Consider the following 17,173-nt stretch of genomic DNA (forward strand, 5'->3'; position numbering starts at 1 on the left):
TAATTGATAAAGAAAGTTCCTTTTTGTATGTCTTGGCATCATTTGTAATGATTCACTTTCATGTGGTGTGTTTGATTTAATTCCCAAGCACAGGCTGCACTTTTGCTCTTTGAGATCGTGCTTGGTAATGCTTGAATTCTGAAGCATTACGAGAGAAGCAGGGCTTTCTCTTAAAATGCTTCAAATCTTAAAATAATTATTATTATAATAATCCTTTATCTTATAAATGTTCTTATTTTAGAAAACTCAAGCAGCACTTGCCAAGCATGATATTGATTGCAATCTGTGGTCATATTGCACTGGCTCGTTTGGAAAGGAAACATGTCGTTAGTAAATTGTTTTTTGGCAGTGCCCACAGTTGGCCTTTGTTAAATTGTTTAGCAAATAAGCTGTAAGCGTAAACCTTTGTTTTTCTTTGAGTCTTTAAATCAAAGTTGTTGTGAATGGCTTGAATTGGCATGACATGTTTCCTTCCCTTTATGTTATTTTGCTCATACAATATCTGAATGTTAGTTAATCAAAAGTGCTGTGACGATTGATTCTTCTCCGTAGTGATTAGTGGTATCATTACTTCTCACTATCTTAGTGTGCCCTGAAAATGATCTTAAATAAAGTTAATCATACTTAAAGTTTTTCTGTAATCAAATCATTGCTGTTTGATTTGAATAGTAGTATTTGCATCATGACGCATTTGTTTTACAAGTATACAAGTGTCTTTTCATGTGAACAAAGAGCAGTATTTGAATATTTAGAGAGTGGTATCTGCATGAGTGTCCACTCATTTCCATGTTACATTTTTCCTAATTTCTCTTTAAGTACTGTAAATTGATGCTTTATAATATTTATAATATTTGCTGTATGCAGCATTTAAAGAAATACTGATTGTTAAGGAAAATTTCACATGTGGTTCAGAGGAGCCTAATACAAAAATTGTGGCTTGGAGGAAGATGGTTAAGAAAGGAGTGATGGGATTTTGAGAAATCAGTCCACATTAAATTGTAATTCTTTTAGCTCATTTTTTATTGTATTACTGTAACAAATTTGTATTTAATAATCTATTTGTATGACTGTAGACATTAAGCATGTGACCAATGAGGTGCAGGCAATGCAAAGTATGGATTCCCCAGTATGCCAAACTACTCAGTTCAAAGAAATACTCATTGGTACTACATGGAGCGTGAAGGTGTGGACCCTTCATTGCCAGGGAACGCAGCACACTGTTTCTTGTTTTGGAATCCATCTGCATTATTTAGTGCAGGGCATTGCATTGCTCAATCTCCAATGTTTTGTTTTTTGTTCTTATACCTCCTTAACTGACTCCTCATTGCCACACAAAATTAAAGTGGACTGAATATCTGTGTTACCATTATTTTCAATTTTTTTTTGTTTTTGTTTGGTGTGAAAGTTTTACATCTTCTACATCTCATTTTAGTTAAATTACTATTAGACTGCTGTATGGCATTGTAATAAAGATTTTTTTTTGTAATTACATGAAATGTTCATAAAGCTATAAAACAAAACTTCACTTCTCTTTATTTGAAATTCCCTGATAGCCCATCACCTTCACAGAGTTGACACCTAACGACTGCTAACATCTGCTGCTGAACATAGGTTATTCTTGTTTCGTAGTACCAATGAATAAGAAGCACCTCTGCGAACACTGAGCAAAAGTTGCTGTACAGTTAAGCCAAATAGAACACGAACAGAACGACAATATTAAGCTGCACGCACTGTTATGACGAAAAAGAGGCGCCCGGTGTGGGGGTCGAACCCACGACCTTAGGATTAAAAGTCCCACGCTCTACCGACTGAGCTAACCGGGCTCGTAGAGAGCGCGGCCGCCGAGAACAATCAGATGGTGGCCTGCCTGCCCGCCAGCACGTCTTTGGCGGGTCGATAGTCGACACGTGACGAGACCCACCTCCATCTCCCACGCCGTAACACATTTATGAATCATGTCGGATGACGCAGCCCCGTCCAGGGAAACATGGGTGGGGAATTTCGGCCGCCGCCTAACCTCTGCAAGCCAAGAGGTGCGCGGGAGCGAGAGAGAGAGAGAGGGCCTACATTTGGCGGCCGGCAAAGGCATGACGCAACCCAGCAGATGACCAGCGGGCCCCGGCGGGCGCCAACTGGGGCCTGGGGCCCCAGCCCTAAGCACGTGGTGTCTCATAGCTGCCCTCGGAACCCTCTGACCTGCAACGCCTGGAGATAGGCAACCCATGCGATAGCTGGAGGGTTGCCTGCCTTCACGGCGCTAACTTCAAACTTCAGTTTCGGGGGTCGCAGCACATGCCTGTCGCGTCAGTCCTTTCCAATCCTTGCGAAAACTTTTTAACGTGTGAGTTAATTGCAGCATTTGGCACTCTTTCCCCCCTTGTTCTTCGGCTGGTTTACACCGTAAGGAATTGAAGGTAAAGGTGCTGGCAGCCTTGCCGGCGGACGCACCTGCCAAGCGTGTGGGGTGGGGGTAGGGATAACGCCTAGGCTAAGGGGAAGGTTCGAGGCGATAGAAGATAGGGATGACTGCCAGGGGACAGAGGATGGCTGCAGGATCATGGCCAGAGCCAGGGCGGCCAGGGCGAGGCCCACGTCAGAAGCCGTCCGTCCGGCGTCGAGAAGAGTTGGGGCTCTCAAGAGTCAAACAGAGCAAGTAAGTCACTTTCAAAAGAGGGAAGCTGCTCCTTCCAAAAGTTTTAATTTCCAAATTTTTCTTTTCGAGGCGTTTTATGCATGAAACAGACCGCGTTGCTTCTGGTTTCTCTGTTGGTCTCTAGCAAAGAGATAAATTGAACATCTCGGCCGGCGGTCGAAATGACGATGGTGGACGTGGAGCGGGACGCCAGGTGGGGCGAGCTGCAGAGACTCAGGCAGCAAGGTGAGTCCCGGCCCGGATCAGGCGGCCCGGATCAGGCGGCCCGGATCAGGGTGCTCCGATGTACTCCGTTAGTGTCACGGGAGAAGTCATTTTCACACCGAATAGAATGTAGCAAAGACCCTTGGGCACCGGATATCTGTTCCTTCGGCTCATGGCAACGTTCTATATGAATTTCACATAAATCGGAGGTGGTCGACCATTTTCGTCGATGGTTTTTTCACGTTTAGGGCAAAGAATTTAAAATGGCCCAAGGGTGTGTAGTGCTGGAGCTCTTCCTCTAGACTTCTGACACTATTTCACTGGCCATTCCGGCCATAAACGGTGTTTTCCTGGCGAAAAACTGGAAAGCTTTGAGCATATGCGCCTGAAAGGAAGGCAACCCATCGTCCACACCGTACCAGAGTGCAACTAAGATCATGGGGAATGCCATTTTCACACCAAAAAGAATGCGCCAAAGACCCTTGGGCACCGGATATCTGTTTCTAAGACCCATGGCAACGTTCCATATGAATTTCAGACAAATCGGAGGTGGTCGACCATTTTTGTCGAAAAAAAGCTAAGGCAATTGGTTTTTTGACGTTTTGGGCCACAAATTTAAAACGGCCCAAATTTTAGGATGTTGTCTTAGAGCACTCTCCAATAACTCCTGGCACTATTTCAAGGGCCATTTCGGCCCTAAACAGTCTTTTTATAGCGAAAAACTGGAATCATCTGAGCAAGTGCCGGAAAGGTAGGCACCCCATGGTCCACTGCCTTCCCTCTTGGACCTCTTGGGAGCCTGCCAACACCCTGGCACGTGTTTCGTGTTCCCTGCAGACTTATTCCGAAAGCCGTTTTCATCGCCCTGTCTCTCTCGCACTCGTGGGGCGTTCCGCATCGGTGCGAGAGAGACAGAGCGACGAAAAGTACTCTCGGAATCAGTCCACTGACGTCAGCCTTTCAGAATTTTAAGGCCCATCGCTCTCGATTTTCGTATCCGCTTCCCCTTTCGACTTGGCGTGCTTGGCGGCGTGCTTGCAGGCGACTGGGAGGCGGCGCTGGCGGCGTGCTCGGCGCGCCACGACCCGCTGCTGCTGTGGCTGCAGCCCACCATGGACATCCTGAGGTTCATCGGCGACGCGGCGCGCCGCCACGGCGTCCGGGACGTCATCAGCGTGGGCTGCGGCTCGGGCCTGTTCGAGTGGCTACTCGCCAGCGCCACAGGTGAGAGTGCCGGGCCCGGGTTCGAGTCCGGGCGCCGGCGCGTGGTCAAGACCCTCTACGTTTTCCAGGCCTCGACGTCCTCGGCCTGGAGGTGAACCGCGGCTGGTGGGAGAGTCGCTACTCGCCGCCGACGTTCCTCCCGCTCGTGTTCCCGGACGAGGACGGTGACCAGTCGGCGGTGGAGGTGTGTAGTGTGTACCATGGTGTAATCTGCACCCGGGTTCGAGCACCGGAAATGGAGGATATTTTGACAAGGTGATCTAATTGAGTCCCGGGCGCATGGCCGCAGGAAGCGCTGCGAGGACGCAGTGACTCCTGCCTCATGTTCTGCTACTTTAACGACACGGCCGCCTTCCTGGAGTACCAACGGGCGTTCCGGGGACGGCTGCTGGTGGTGGCGGGGCCCGTCCACGCCAGCCACATCGGGCACGCAGCCCCTTCCGCTCCCACCGCGCACTGCCACCCGCACCCCTTCTCCAAGGACATCCCCAGCCCTTGGAAGCTGGACGCCTCCACGCCCATCGGCAGCACGGGGGACTACGTGGCCGTCTACACGCGATGAGATGAGCAGTCCGCTCTCTCTTGACTCAGTCCATTTTGCATTCCAAATGAGCATCCATCCCTTCATGCAAGCATTCGTCTGTGATCTAGAAATTCCCCGTCCTGCTGGTCAGGATGTCAGGAACTATCGCTTCCACTCAAAGACAAGGCAATATAGAGTTTTCAAAGTGTTAAATTGTGTCTTTGACTTGGTTTCATTTCACTGCCCCTGTTTCCGAATGGACAAATGCCACCCCCAAACACAGATAAGATATAAGACAAATTTAAAATGGTAAAAATAAAAAAAAATCTTTATTTAATAAGTTACTTATTATCTCACCATGAGACAATGGACACTTACCACGAACAGATACGATAAATACAGTAGGAAAGTTTTAAATATAAATAACTTAGAAATAATTGTTAAGGCTACCTATGTAGTACATTGTTCACAAATAAAATCCTCTTAACAAAGCAGTCGTTGTGGACACAGAAAAACAGCCACTGGTCTTCTTTGTTCATTCATTTCTATGGCTGCAATTTAGTTTCAGTGACAACTTTAATTGGACAATAAACAAAGAAGATAATATGTACTTGACAAGAGAAAAAGCACAATAACTCAACAACATTTTTTGGGAGTCTGCTAGGTCAGATCAAAGTAAGTAAAAGGTGCCAACGGGGAACAGCACTACGATGATATAAGGCATCGCATACATAGTTTGACTAATGTAATATGACATGATGATCATGAGACCACTAGTCTCATAACATGATGATTAATGAAATTTTATGATAGCATTCATTATCAGTTTTCAAAAAATTGACCTTCTTTTTATCACAGTTACAATCAAGATTCGACGCAATTGATGCAGAAAGGAAGGAAGAAAATGTAGGTACCAGATGCCAGTGTCTATTTTTCATCAGCCACCAAAAAAGTCACACAATTTTACATAAAATTGTGCAATTGGCAGCATTTTAGTTCTGTGCTCCAAAGTTTCAAAGCAGTAACGAGCACAACTCTTTATTAAAAACAACAAATACTGACTTCAGTAGCTTTTCCTTCACATTTCTGTTCCCTACTCTGTCCAATACAGTGTTTGATAGAAAAAAAGAAAATAGGATAAATTTTGTGATCAATACTTGATGACAAGTTGAGACGCACAGCAGCCAGCACTACTACTGCTGGGCAACTTTGCTCTTCAGACGCCTGACCCGGTTCAGTGATTCATTGTCTAATCTACTGAGCAAGTGTTGTAGGTTTTACATTAGTTACAATGGAAAACCAATATGGCTAAAACACAGAGTTGATCTCATTTGAATTACCAAAGCCGCTTGATATCTCAAAAAGGTATGGAGAAAAAAAATCTGTGTGAAACCCTCACAAAAGCAACACAATTAAAACAGATCAATCTACTTCTCTTTCAGTCAAGGTAGAAATTAATCATTCACTGCCACAAGTCCTCGATTCTCCACTAATATCTCACAGCCACAGACTTTATCCACAGAGCAGTACACAGAAAATGTTCATTGTACAGCTGCAAACCTCTTAATTAAGCAGATTCGATTTTCATATCACTGATTCTACAAAACTAGCAAATACCAGCATATTTGATTTGCTTCAATAAATTACAATCAATCAAAGTTTAGAAAAAAAAAACAGTTGGGAAAAATGTATAAAGAACCAGCAAAGACCATCTAGGTAAAGTAATGTTTGAGTAATATAAATGCAGAATGGCAGACAACTGTAGCTTTTCCACACTGCTCTCAGGCATACTAGAAATGGTCGCAGGAAAACCAAAGCAAAAATCTTACCATTTAATGACAACTAGAGGCATTTTGTCTCACATCCAAGGCACATGCTTATATGCAGCTTCACATATTTTTACTTTAACACACTACAAGCTTTATCTGACATAACAATCACAGCTTTTTATACAAGACGTTTGATAATAATATGATAGTAATATTATAATAACAATAATTTATCGCAGTAAAGAGTACTTTCTGACAAAGAAATTTAGGAGCCTCCCAATGCTCATATGGCGACAGTCTATGTCTGACTGCTGTCAGGGGACAAGCAAATGCATTTGAAATTAGGGATTTCATTGCGGGTGATAATATTACACCGATCTGCTATGAGATAACAAATTGTAACAAAAATAAACGGTGCAGTAACTACATAATTGAACACAAAAACAAAACAAAAGATACTGGATGCTCAAGCAACATATTGCACATAAATCACAATGCGTTTCTAAATCAAAAGCAAAATATTATAAACTATGAAACTCACACAACATAATCAATTCTTCACGCACCAACTAGACATGAACTTTAGACAAAATTATAAATTTCAGGCTGGTAAATGTAAAAGGATCTGCAAGTTTGAGTAAGAAACCACAGCCAAAGAAACGCTAACAACAAAAGCATGAAGGCACTATGCAACAGGTGCATAAAACAACGATGGTACTCAAGTCGTCTGGTCACTTGGACACTTGTTCTTTTTTTAAAAAGAAAGGAAAGGGGTGGGGGGGTTCATTGATGTGGTAAAAGCCCTTTCAAGCAATGCCCATTTGAGTTTTGTAATTAAATGGATGAACCCAGGGCTAAGGAAAACAAACAAAAGCAAAATTTGAAAAAAGAAAGAAAGAGAGATGGAACACGAGCAACTTTAAAAGTATGACCAGAAGACTAACAGTTAGTACACAGGCACACAATGGGACAATGAAGTAAAAAGCTTTATCTGGTCAGTTGGCAACAAAAACAAAAATTATAAGGCCTCAAATAAAAAGATTACTGACATACATATAATGGATATAATTGTAAGATTGGAGTTTGAAGATAGGAGTCTGAAAGACTGAATGTATGTATGGTTATTATAAAAATTGGTCATAAACTCATAAGAATGAAATAATTATCTTTTAAATTTAAAACTTAATTGGAGAGTACTGGTACTGCACTAAAATAGTGATTTTTTTTAAAAGGGCAAGACAACAAGGAAGCTACTACAGCATATCTACCTCCTTAGTCCTAATATGGTTTTGATAATGACTAAGAATGTAAATGACTAAATATCATAAAGTATGTTTGTTTTTACTCGATGTAAAGATTCTTCCACTCGCACTTCCTCACAAAAAGCTTCAGCCTCATACGACCTGAAAAGGCACCAAACTCAAGTCTATTTTTTGTCAGACAGTATAATTTCCTCATAATATAACACAACAACGGCAGTAGCGCTGGCGAGTGCCTCCAACAGCAGGAGGGGGTGTTGCTGGGGCAAAATATGCATGAACCAATATATTCGGCAGGTTGCTCTGAAATAGAAAGGAAATTGAATGAGACTTACAAATCATCACATGCAGCAAAAAAGTAGCAAGAAATAATTACCCTTAATCTTCGAATTCCTGTGTGAGTGATAAGCTGACAGTCATATAACTCAATGCGCTGAAGATTGTGACAAGAAACTAAATTGTCCAATGAGGCATCAGTTATTAGAGGGCAGTTGTCCAATTCAAGGACTGTTAAGTTTTCTGCAGCACAAGGTGACATCCCCAAATGTCGAATGCCTTCGTCTGTAATGAGCTCACAATGTGACAAACTCTGTAAGAGAAAGATTTCAAAAATATTAGACATTGCAATAATGAAAAAATGCTTATAACAAAGCTATTTGTTCTTAAAACTCACAAGCTTTTCAAGTCTAGGGCAACCCATTCCCAAATGCATAAGGGTAGTATCTGTTATTAAAATACATTCTTCAAGATCCATCTTTTCAAGAAGGCGGCAGCTCTGAAATGACATAAAAAATTAAGAGAATACCCATTTATATGTAATTATGTATAGCTAAGTTCCCAAAATTATGACTTACTCTGGCTAAGGCCTGAAATCCTGTGTCAGTAAATTGTGAGCACCCTGCCACCTCCAGTGTGCTAAGCAAGTGACACTGCTGAGCCAAAATAATGAGAGATGCATCAGTCAGCAGGGTGCATCCTGAGAGGCAAAGATAATGTAAACCATGACAGTTTTCAGCTAGCTTATGGACTGCTTCATCTGTGACCAACTGCAAAAAGAAAAGAAATTTATAGCAAGAATCACACGTGTGAGACGGGACAGACGGGTAGACGTGGTAGACGGGACAAAAGGGAAGAGAATGAAGAGAATACTTACATTACAGCCAAATAAGTTGACAACCTCAAGATTTGGACAGTGTTCTGCTAAAACACGAATAGCAGCATCATTCAATTGGACACACCCACTACACATAAAAGAACGTAATTTGGGGCACCCATGAGCCAATGCTTCAACACCTGGAAAAAATTTCAAAATTCATAAGGTCACATAAAACTTTTATTTTTACAGCATCAAATTGATTGAAAGATGATGGTTACCAAAATGTGTTATGCTATCACACCATGCTATGTTTAAATGTGTAAGAGCTGGGCAGCCATCTGACAATGCCTTCAAAGAGTTGTCAGTTATCTCACAACATGACCCCAAATCTATACGCTGTAGCTTAGGGCAATGTTTGCTCAGAGCTTGACAAGTGCTGGGAAAAAAGTTAAATTTAGTTAGTCAGACAAAAAAATGAAGATTTAGAAAGAAAGCAACGAGAAATCCAGACCATAAAATAGATTACCTGTCACCTATGTTTTTACATAAATTGAGATTTAAATCTTCTACATTGTGACATAGTTGTGCAAATAACTTCATTGACCCATCAGCAATTGATTGACAGCCTTTTAAGCTGAGCTTTCGCAAGAAGCCCCCGCATCTTCGAGAAATGTTTTCTATAACAGGACCCTGAAATTTTTAAAAAGCCAATTAATCATTAGGGTGACTAACTAACAAACAAAATTGTGAGCCCTGCTTAATGACAGTTTCACTAAACACTCACCTCAACATCTCTTTGGAAATCAAACAAGTCAATGCGCTGCCAGTTGCTTCCATCCAAGGCTAAAACATTCCATGCCTTTGACACTTGTGCACATCTGCACAGTGACACCACATCCAAACAGGAAAATATCCTGTAAAATAACGTAAGGTGAATATACAAACACTGCTTTTTGCACAAACCTTTTATTGTATCGTTTGTTTCTTGACTTTTACCTAAGTAACAACTCCTTGGGGAGTTTCTTGTTGATTAAAGCTTCTTCCTCCATGAACACCCGCCTCAACTGCAAGGAAGAGAGGCAAAAATTGTTTAGAGAAAATTAATGAGCTGTGGAAGTAAAACTTAAGGGGAGCTCTCTTGCTCTACTTGGGATGTTCACTAAAGGTAAAGCACAGATTTACTGAAGACTAATTGAAAAAATAAAGAAAATAAAAATAATAAATGGTTGAAGCATATCTCAACATGCTTAAAACTTTGAGATGGAGTCACAGAAGGATATGAAATAATTTAGATACGGGCCATTTCAGTAGAAAAGACATTTTGCCAGATTTCAGCAGGGGTACAGGAATAGGTATGGGTGTTAAGAAGCTAATAGCTATTAATTTAAGCAAAGAACTACTTCCAGTGGGATAACAGCTTTGACAGCTCCAAAGTGGTTGGCTCTATGCTAAAAAACTGTAGTCCAGAAGCTATGCAAATTTCAGTGAAATCCCAACTTCTGCTTCTCAGAGAAATGGAGAAGCATTCAAAAGAATTATTCAAAATGTGATTAACAGCACACTTTTGCTATTTTAAATAAGAGATTTTCGGTTTCATGTAGAAAAAGTCTTTTTTTTTTAGACAAATATAGGGGTTTCACTGGCAAAACAGATTAGGCGTGTACCTGCACGTAGCTTTGTTTCATGGAGCCTGTGCAAACAGAAAAACTATGTTGAGGTTTCTTGCGAAGGATTGGAGGGATCCACCACGGTTGTTTCAAAACCTGTGGCGACAAAAGTATTCAAAATTTGCTCAAGCATTGAAACACTAACAGTAACCACTCTTTCAACTTCTAAACTCTTGCTTTAGTCTTCATGAAAAACCTCATCATTGACAAGGAACTCTTGTAAAAACTACAATTTCTATTATAAAAATTTTGAAAAAAAAAAATTAATTAAAAGTAAAACAGAAGGCAGGTGGGACAGATGATAACTTCTCTGCATTGATGCATATTATTCCAAAAGCACAAGAATAGACAAACGGCATTTTAGATCACATCCATAGTGGGGCAGGTAGAGTTCCCCCTAGGGAAGGCTTTGGCAGGAGTGCCCTCAACAAAGGGACAAGGTGACTGGGGACAGGAGGGGCCACTCAACGCTATGTAGATTGGGATTTTGTGTGGCCGAGCGAGGCCGCGGCACAAACTCGAATCCGGGAAAGCAACTCCAATGAACAAAGGAATGGCCAGTTGGTTCTAATGCGCAGTAGGGTCGGGAGGGCCGGGCGCCGCTTCCCGGCCAGCGGGCTCGAGGCTCGAGGGAACCGTCCACATCCCGCCAAAGGTCACAGACCCGCGGTTTTCTCCCAGCCCCGGGGAAGGCCGGGCGGCCCGGGAGTCGAACTCGCGCCCCGACAGGCGACAGATAGCCTGTCGGTAGCCCGGGAGCGCAGCTAGAGCCAGTGCACCGGGCGCGGCGATCAGCTGTTTGGGGTCTGAAAGCCTCAGCCTCGGGAATGGCGGACCTGTCGAGAAATGATATAACCTCACGGCCACTCGCCGAACTCACCTCCAGCTTGTTCCTGTTGGACTGGATCATGCTAAGCAGTGTTTTCCTCATGCAGTGAAACCATCCAGGGGTTTCGGGCTGCGCCAGGCGCCAGCAGGGATCAAAACCCCGTTCCCGTTAGAGCCGTGTTGCCTTTCTGCTGCAGGGCTACAGGGCACTCTCATTCGCAGCGAACAAAGACAAGTACACTATCTGGAGTGCAGTGGCTTGTCGGGCGCTCCGACGACCATGGTGCGGCTCTTGGGATCAGCTTCGGCACATCCTCGGGCTGCCCAGGCTCTTGGGATCCTTGAAAACGGCGAAAAATGCTATCTCGAGGCTCGGATCACTGATGGTAAATAATAGCAATACTCAGGCTTCTCACTGGTGGGTGACGGCGCCTGGTAGAGGGGGAAGTACACAGCAGCATGGATCACAACAGGACGGAACAAACAAATGTCACAGTTTTAGCTAACTTTCGTTTTTATTTCCGATGAGTGACTGAAAAACTTAACAAGTGCTTCTTTCTTAAGCCCTTTCTCCCCAGATTCATTTGACATTAGAGTTTCTTTAGCTCAAACTCGAGCTTCAACTTTTTAAATTTTCGAATGTTGGTGAAATATGTTTGCCGAGCTACCACCCTACCTTACTGCACCTACAAAACAAAGTAGAGTAGAGAGAGACAGACAGACAGAGAAACACAAGTCGGCACAATAACAATATGCTAGAAATTCTGCATTTTCTCCACTAAACCCTCCCGGAATGGGTACTGATCCACGGTGGTCGAATACTCATTAATAGTGCTCCAATCTTAGGTATTTAGAATTCTCAAATTGTCTTAACAAGCTGTCTTTAGGCCTTGTGTCTGACAACCTAACCTATGCGGTATCTGTCATTGGACCACTTTCAAACCTATTAATTCCTACAGAATTTAAGTAACAGTGAACACTTTTGTTTTCTGGTATTTATTCCTCTCTCTTTTTTTCGCAGGTGGCTTCTCGATTTTACTGGTTTGACACATCTGCTAGAGAACAAGATACAAAATCCGTCCCTCTCATTACAAACTGATTAAAGGAACTTTTCAAACAAGGTACAGTTATTTTATCTTTGGGAAATCAAACAAAGTTGGCCTTTTGTTTTTATTAATTTTATATGCTTGCCTTTGTTATTTTTACAGACTAGACTGTGTGTCTGAACACAACCGTGTCGCAGAGTGTTACAAAAGCTTCTACCATCTGCTGGAGAACCGTCTGCTTAAGATCTCGGCAGCAAAGTTGCTGGCACTCATCTCACCATGACCCTGTGTGAATTTTTTGGATGTACTTTCTTGGCATTTGGTCCTGCTATTGCAATGTTGACCCTAACGATTGCCCAAGATCCCATCGCAGTCATAACTGTGTTCGCCAGTGCATTCTTTTGGCTTCTGTCAGCTTTATTTTCTTCAATAATTTGGCTATTGTTTGGCCTTACTGGTATGTCACAGGAAGTTCAAATAGCTTTATCTGTAATTTTGTCTGTCCTCTGTCAGGAGGGATTCCGTTTTCTCTTGTACAAAACTCTAACACTGCTTGATAATGGTCTGAAAAATATGTTGGAGACACACACGCATCTAATTGACAGAAAGTTGATGGCCTATGCTGCAGGTATTGGTTTTGGAGTCATGAGTGGTATATTTTCACTGATTAATGTTTTGGCTGATGCGGTCGGTCCTGCAACCATGGGCTTGAGGACAGGTTCTGACAAATTCATCCTGGTCTCGGCCTGCTTCACTCTTTGCTTTGTCCTTCTGCATATTTTCTGGAGCATCATCATTTTCCCAGCTCTCGATCAGCGAAATATGGTTCAAATTGCTTGGGTTCTTGTCACACATCTGTTAGCATCAACTTTGACTCTGTTAAACTCAAGTGGCCACTCTATGCTAGCCATTATACCAAATTACATACTTGTACTTTTAACAGCTTGTGTTGCATTCCATGCAGCAGGAGGCAGCATGAATAGTTTAAAAGCTGTCATAGCCAGTCGTTAACGTCTCATTTAGAGTATATTGTCAGTTTCGAAAGAAGTGGAAGAAGACATCCAATACTCTGAGTGTTTTCACTTCAGCGGCATTAGAAGTGAAAGCTTTTGGAAGTTGTTTTTACCTCCCCTCAGAGTACTCTTGTGATATTCCATTTTGATTAATTTTATTAGAATTATTGTATTTGACTGCTTCCTATAACCAAAATAATTATTCAGTTATTGAAACATGTAAACCTCTACTTCTCACTGTCTTAAAAAGGAAGAAGTACTGATTATTGTGATAATTTTTTTATCTGAATCAGAATGGAGTGTGTCCTATACTCATAACATCTGTAACATTTGATATTTAAAGTTGAATAGACCTGCTAGCCTGCAGTGTAAATGTTTACATTGAAGTGCAATATATTACCTCTATGACGTGATCATTCTTATCTGTGAATCACTATTTTACAAATGTGTCCTTTGTACATATAGTATAACTTGTAATATATAACTTATGCAGTTTTAACAGGGCCGTTTTTAATTCTCAATCTAACATACTTGGTCTCCTTGCCAAAAAAAATTAAATCAAACAGATAAATTATGTTTGTCATCCTGCGTACTAAATGTAAATTAGTAGTTAAATAAAAAGCTCACGAACCGTCACTCCTGTGTCGTTCCTTTGCAAGTCCCAAATGAATCTGTCGTTACTGGTACCCTGAGTGTGGCGCGAAGGGGACCGCAGCACCGCAGCTCAGGGGTCAGTGGACCTAGAGCTGCAAGACCTCCCCGTCGACAGGGCGGGCCGGTAGCTGCCACGCGCGCCTCGCACATTTACTTGCCAAAATGAAACAAAAATGCGTCGCCTCCGGGCACAACGACGCGGTGTAGAGCTGGCAGTGCCGCCACGGGGCCCTCCAGCGTCTTTGCTAGACGCGGGGCGACGCGGAGCCAAAGTTGCGAGAACACAGTATTACATTCCGGGGGGGTTGAACATTGGATGTAGAAAAGTCCGACTACTTGGCAGCGCAGTCGCAACCCCCCCCCCTCTCCTCGCTGAGGAATTCCCTGGCAGCCGCTAATGATATTCCAAAGACAATTACCCCGTAAAACCACTTGAGAGTTATAAAACGGTGAGGCGGCCCGATTCGCAACTGCCATCGCGGCCTCGGCAAACTCCGTGGGCCTAGTCCGGGCGCGGTTCCTAGTTATCGTGGCCCAGTGCGGGCGCTACGGGCAGCGGGCCGACCGGGTGATTTTTATGGCGAGGGAGGGGGATGCCGACTTTACGGGAGAAGAGGCTTTTGGGAGACGCCCGCGAGGCAGGCAACCCATCCGGCACCACTGGGAGAAGACGAAGGTAGAGGGTGGTGGGGGTATCGAACCCGGGTCCGAACATCAGCAGAGCGGTGCTTCTGTGCACGCGGCTACCAGCCATTCCTGAATGACTGCCCCATCAGCGGCTACACTCTCAAAGCGCAGGCGGCGCAAAGGCTTGGCCTCGTCCAGCTTGAATCGCGGTGCAATTCAGCCGACCGGGGCCGGGCCCGGGGTGGGCGAGGGAGCACGCGGCACGCGCGTGCGGGGCGTGCTTGGCGTGCGGCGGGGCGTGCGGCGGGGCGTGCGGCGTGCGCACGTGGTCGCGGTGGTGGGGGGCGGGGGGCGTGGCGCCGGGCCCCGTCGGCGTGCTCGGGCAGGCCGCGTCGCCGCGTCGCGGGGCAGGCCAGGCAGGCCCAGGCAGCCCCCCAGCGCCGCCGCGCCAAGCTCAGGCCCCGCAGACGGCGCAGACCAGACCGTGCCCCAGCGCCGGTCCGTTCGCGACGCGTAGCCAGGCAGGCGTAGCCAGGCGTAGCGACGCGGTACGCGGTGCGGTGCAACCCTCAGCCGAGAGGAGCCGAGCCGAGCCAGGCCGAGGCCGGCCGAGTCGGGCCGAGCCGAGCCGAGCAGGGGCGCACGCCACCGTCGCCCAGCCCGCGCCGCCGCCACGCGCGCCGACGACAACTCGTCAGGACGCTGACGACCCCGACGCCCCCGGACGACGCCTGCCGCTGCGCAAGCAGGAGAATGCCAGCCGGGCCCTAGAGGTAAACAGCCTAAGAAATTTAGAAAAAAACCGAAAAGAAACGTGTTTGCGGTGACCGGAAATCCGGAAATCCCCATGGTCGAGCCTCCCGGAAGTGCGTATCCGGTGTCCCGGTGGGAGGGACTTCCCCGAGGAATCGTGCGCTCTCTCTCTCTCTCTGACTCACCCCGCGCCGCCCCTCGCGCAGGTCGTGGGCGTCGTTGTCGACGCGGGGCAGCGAGGCCGCGCCTCGGGCAGCGTGCCCTACCCGACCTGCCACCAGCTGAGCGAATCGGCAGATCGCTTTGTCGCTCTGTCTCTCTCGCACCCCAAGCCCCATGAGTGCGACAGAGACGACTCCTGCAGGGTGCGTCTTCGTGGTGCAGAGGACGCGGGCTGGACCGCCCTGTGCGTGAGCGAAGCGCGGCCCCAAGCTGAAAACTAGTTGATAGGACTTGCGTCCAACTTCGTTGTCCGACATTGACGCGCGGCACGCTCTTCGGAGAGCGAGAGAGACAGACAGAGAAAAATAAAAAAAAGGGGACCGAAGCCAGCTGCAGATAGGAAACAGGTGGCGTTCGAAAGCGGGTGCGACGCGCAATTTGCCAGCAAGTCACTCACGACAAAAAAAAGCAATAAAAATAAAAGCAGCGTGGCGCGGGTATTAGAAGCCAGGCCCGCGCGGCTCTGCCGTGTGCCTCACGATATTATTTCATCTTGCGCCCTGCTGCTGGGCTGCCCGAGGGCTGCCGCCGTTGCCGCTGGAGCCGTCCAGGCCGCTATCGTGGTGCCGTGGCGCCGTGGCGCGGTACTCCCCAGATAGGTGTCTCCAGCCTGCCTCCAGTGCCTCCAGCCGCCCGGTGGGGCTTCCTCTCCCAGTGCACCGCCTCCTCGGAAGCCCCGCGGCACGGCCGGGCACGGCGCCGTGGAGACGACCGCCGCCAGGACGGCACTGTTCCGAAAAGTGGCGCTGCAGGGCTGCACGCGCGGTACACAGTGGGCCAGAAGACCGGCGGAGGCGGCCGAAACTCATGACGCGTTTTGAGCTCCAGAGTCGCTAAATGGGACTCGAACCGAACGTGTGACCCCACCATTGGATTGGTCTCCGAACAAGGAATTCATTGGTGGGGTCACACGCTCGGTTCGAGATCTGTTTAGCGACTCCGGGGCTCAAAACGCGTCAAGAGTTTTGGCCGCCTTCACCGGTCTTCTGGCCCACTCGTGCGGCAGGGCGAGGGCAAGTGTCTTTGTCTCTCTCGCGCTCGTGGGGCTCGAGGTGCGAGAGAGACAGGGCGCATTCGGCCACGTGGTCACTCGATCGTGCCCCGTCTGACTGCCAGCCCTCCCTCTGACGTCAGCGATAGACTCCGGGGAAGTCCTCGCCGGAAGTCGTCAGGGTGTCCTCATCGCCGGCGGCGACCTCAGGGAAGCGGAATGGATTGGAGGCGGAAGAGTGGCTGCACTGCAAAAGTCGAGCAAAGTGTTGGTGAGATACTGCTCCCCTGAGGGAAATTTCCCGCTATCGCGGGAAGGCGGATGTTCGGAGGGAAATTTCCCGCTCCCCTGGGCGGGAATTCTTGAGGGAGACTGGGTGGTCCGGGTGGCGGCTGCAACTTTGGCGGCGGGAAACTTCTCCCCGCAAGAGTGGCCGTGTTGCGTGGCGGGACGTCGGACGAAGCGTCCAAGCGTCCAAGCGGACGGGACGTACCCGGCAGCGATGCCGCCCTGGGGACCGCGCCGCACTGTGGCGGCCAAAGCTCTAGGCGCGTTTCTAGCTCCAGAGTCGCTAAACGGGACTCGAACCGAACGTGTGACCCCACCAATGGATTCCTCGTTCGAAGAGCAATCCATTGCTGGGG

The 17,173-nt window shown here is 46.4% G+C and overlaps 3 protein-coding genes and 1 non-coding gene across 8 annotated transcripts; 2 read left to right on the forward strand and 2 right to left on the reverse strand.

The window, feature by feature from the left end:
* Nucleotides 1-1,750: 1,750 nt before the first annotated feature.
* On the reverse strand, nucleotides 1,751-1,823 carry Trnak-uuu. The gene has a single exon. It is a non-coding gene; the product is annotated as a tRNA-Lys (tRNA).
* A 335-nt stretch (nucleotides 1,824-2,158) lies between these two features.
* Nucleotides 2,159-4,817, forward strand: LOC117648649. Of its 2 annotated transcripts, none has more exons than XM_034391307.1 (5): nucleotides 2,159-2,653; nucleotides 2,723-2,878; nucleotides 3,899-4,081; nucleotides 4,150-4,265; nucleotides 4,371-4,817. In XM_034391307.1, the coding sequence occupies exons 2-5, from the start codon at nucleotides 2,815-2,817 to the stop codon at nucleotides 4,641-4,643; spliced, it is 636 nt and encodes a 211-aa protein (XP_034247198.1). In that variant the 5' UTR covers nucleotides 2,159-2,653; nucleotides 2,723-2,814; the 3' UTR covers nucleotides 4,644-4,817. The 2 variants fall into 2 exon arrangements, with proteins under 2 accessions (XP_034247198.1, XP_034247191.1); XM_034391300.1 differs by having other exon boundaries at nucleotides 2,161-2,653; nucleotides 2,778-2,878.
* Nucleotides 4,818-4,914: 97 nt separating this feature from the next.
* On the reverse strand, nucleotides 4,915-11,658 carry LOC117648627 (F-box/LRR-repeat protein 20). 4 transcript variants are annotated; one of them, XM_034391248.1, is made up of 11 exons: nucleotides 11,276-11,658; nucleotides 10,393-10,491; nucleotides 9,725-9,792; nucleotides 9,513-9,642; nucleotides 9,255-9,418; nucleotides 9,007-9,164; nucleotides 8,786-8,925; nucleotides 8,487-8,678; nucleotides 8,306-8,407; nucleotides 8,009-8,221; nucleotides 4,915-7,935 (listed from the first exon to the last, which is right to left on the reverse strand). In XM_034391248.1, exons 1-11 carry the CDS (start codon nucleotides 11,324-11,326, stop codon nucleotides 7,828-7,830), a joined length of 1,425 nt encoding a protein of 474 aa, XP_034247139.1. In that variant the 5' UTR covers nucleotides 11,327-11,658; the 3' UTR covers nucleotides 4,915-7,827. The 4 variants fall into 4 exon arrangements, with proteins under 4 accessions (XP_034247139.1, XP_034247159.1, XP_034247167.1 ...); XM_034391268.1 differs by lacking the exon at nucleotides 11,276-11,658 and adding an exon at nucleotides 11,060-11,175; XM_034391276.1 differs by lacking the exon at nucleotides 11,276-11,658 and adding an exon at nucleotides 10,914-11,037.
* A 233-nt stretch (nucleotides 11,659-11,891) lies between these two features.
* Nucleotides 11,892-13,918, forward strand: LOC117648640 (gamma-secretase subunit Aph-1). Its single transcript, XM_034391288.1, has 3 exons — nucleotides 11,892-12,069; nucleotides 12,245-12,344; nucleotides 12,432-13,918. The coding sequence occupies exon 3, from the start codon at nucleotides 12,549-12,551 to the stop codon at nucleotides 13,278-13,280; it is 732 nt and encodes a 243-aa protein (XP_034247179.1). The 5' UTR covers nucleotides 11,892-12,069; nucleotides 12,245-12,344; nucleotides 12,432-12,548; the 3' UTR covers nucleotides 13,281-13,918.
* Nucleotides 13,919-17,173: the final 3,255 nt, after the last annotated feature.

Source organism: Thrips palmi, unplaced genomic scaffold (genome assembly GCF_012932325.1).
Source record: "Thrips palmi isolate BJ-2018 unplaced genomic scaffold, TpBJ-2018v1 HiC_scaffold_10, whole genome shotgun sequence".
In the NCBI taxonomy this organism is placed as follows: domain Eukaryota; kingdom Metazoa; phylum Arthropoda; class Insecta; order Thysanoptera; family Thripidae; genus Thrips; species Thrips palmi.

What these genes read in the sequence shown, in the direction of transcription:
- LOC117648649 (XM_034391307.1), top strand. Translation starts at nt 2,815, where the DNA reads ATGACGATGGTGGACGTGGAGCGGGACGCCAGGTGGGGCGAGCTGCAG. An exon ending in GCTACTCGCCAGCGCCACAG is followed by an intron (nt 4,082 to 4,149) that starts GTGAGAGTGCCG and finishes TACGTTTTCCAG; the next exon opens with GCCTCGACGTCCTCGGCCTG. An exon ending in GTGACCAGTCGGCGGTGGAG is followed by an intron (nt 4,266 to 4,370) that starts GTGTGTAGTGTG and finishes GCATGGCCGCAG; the next exon opens with GAAGCGCTGCGAGGACGCAG.
- LOC117648627 (XM_034391248.1), bottom strand. Translation starts at nt 11,326, where the DNA reads ATGAGGAAAACACTGCTTAGCATGATCCAGTCCAACAGGAACAAGCTG. An exon ending in CCAACAGGAACAAGCTGGAG is followed by an intron (nt 10,492 to 11,275) that starts GTGAGTTCGGCG and finishes TTGTCGCCACAG; the next exon opens with GTTTTGAAACAACCGTGGTG. An exon ending in GATTTCAGGCCTTAGCCAGA is followed by an intron (nt 8,408 to 8,486) that starts GTAAGTCATAAT and finishes ATGTCATTTCAG; the next exon opens with AGCTGCCGCCTTCTTGAAAA.
- LOC117648640 (XM_034391288.1), top strand. Translation starts at nt 12,549, where the DNA reads ATGACCCTGTGTGAATTTTTTGGATGTACTTTCTTGGCATTTGGTCCT.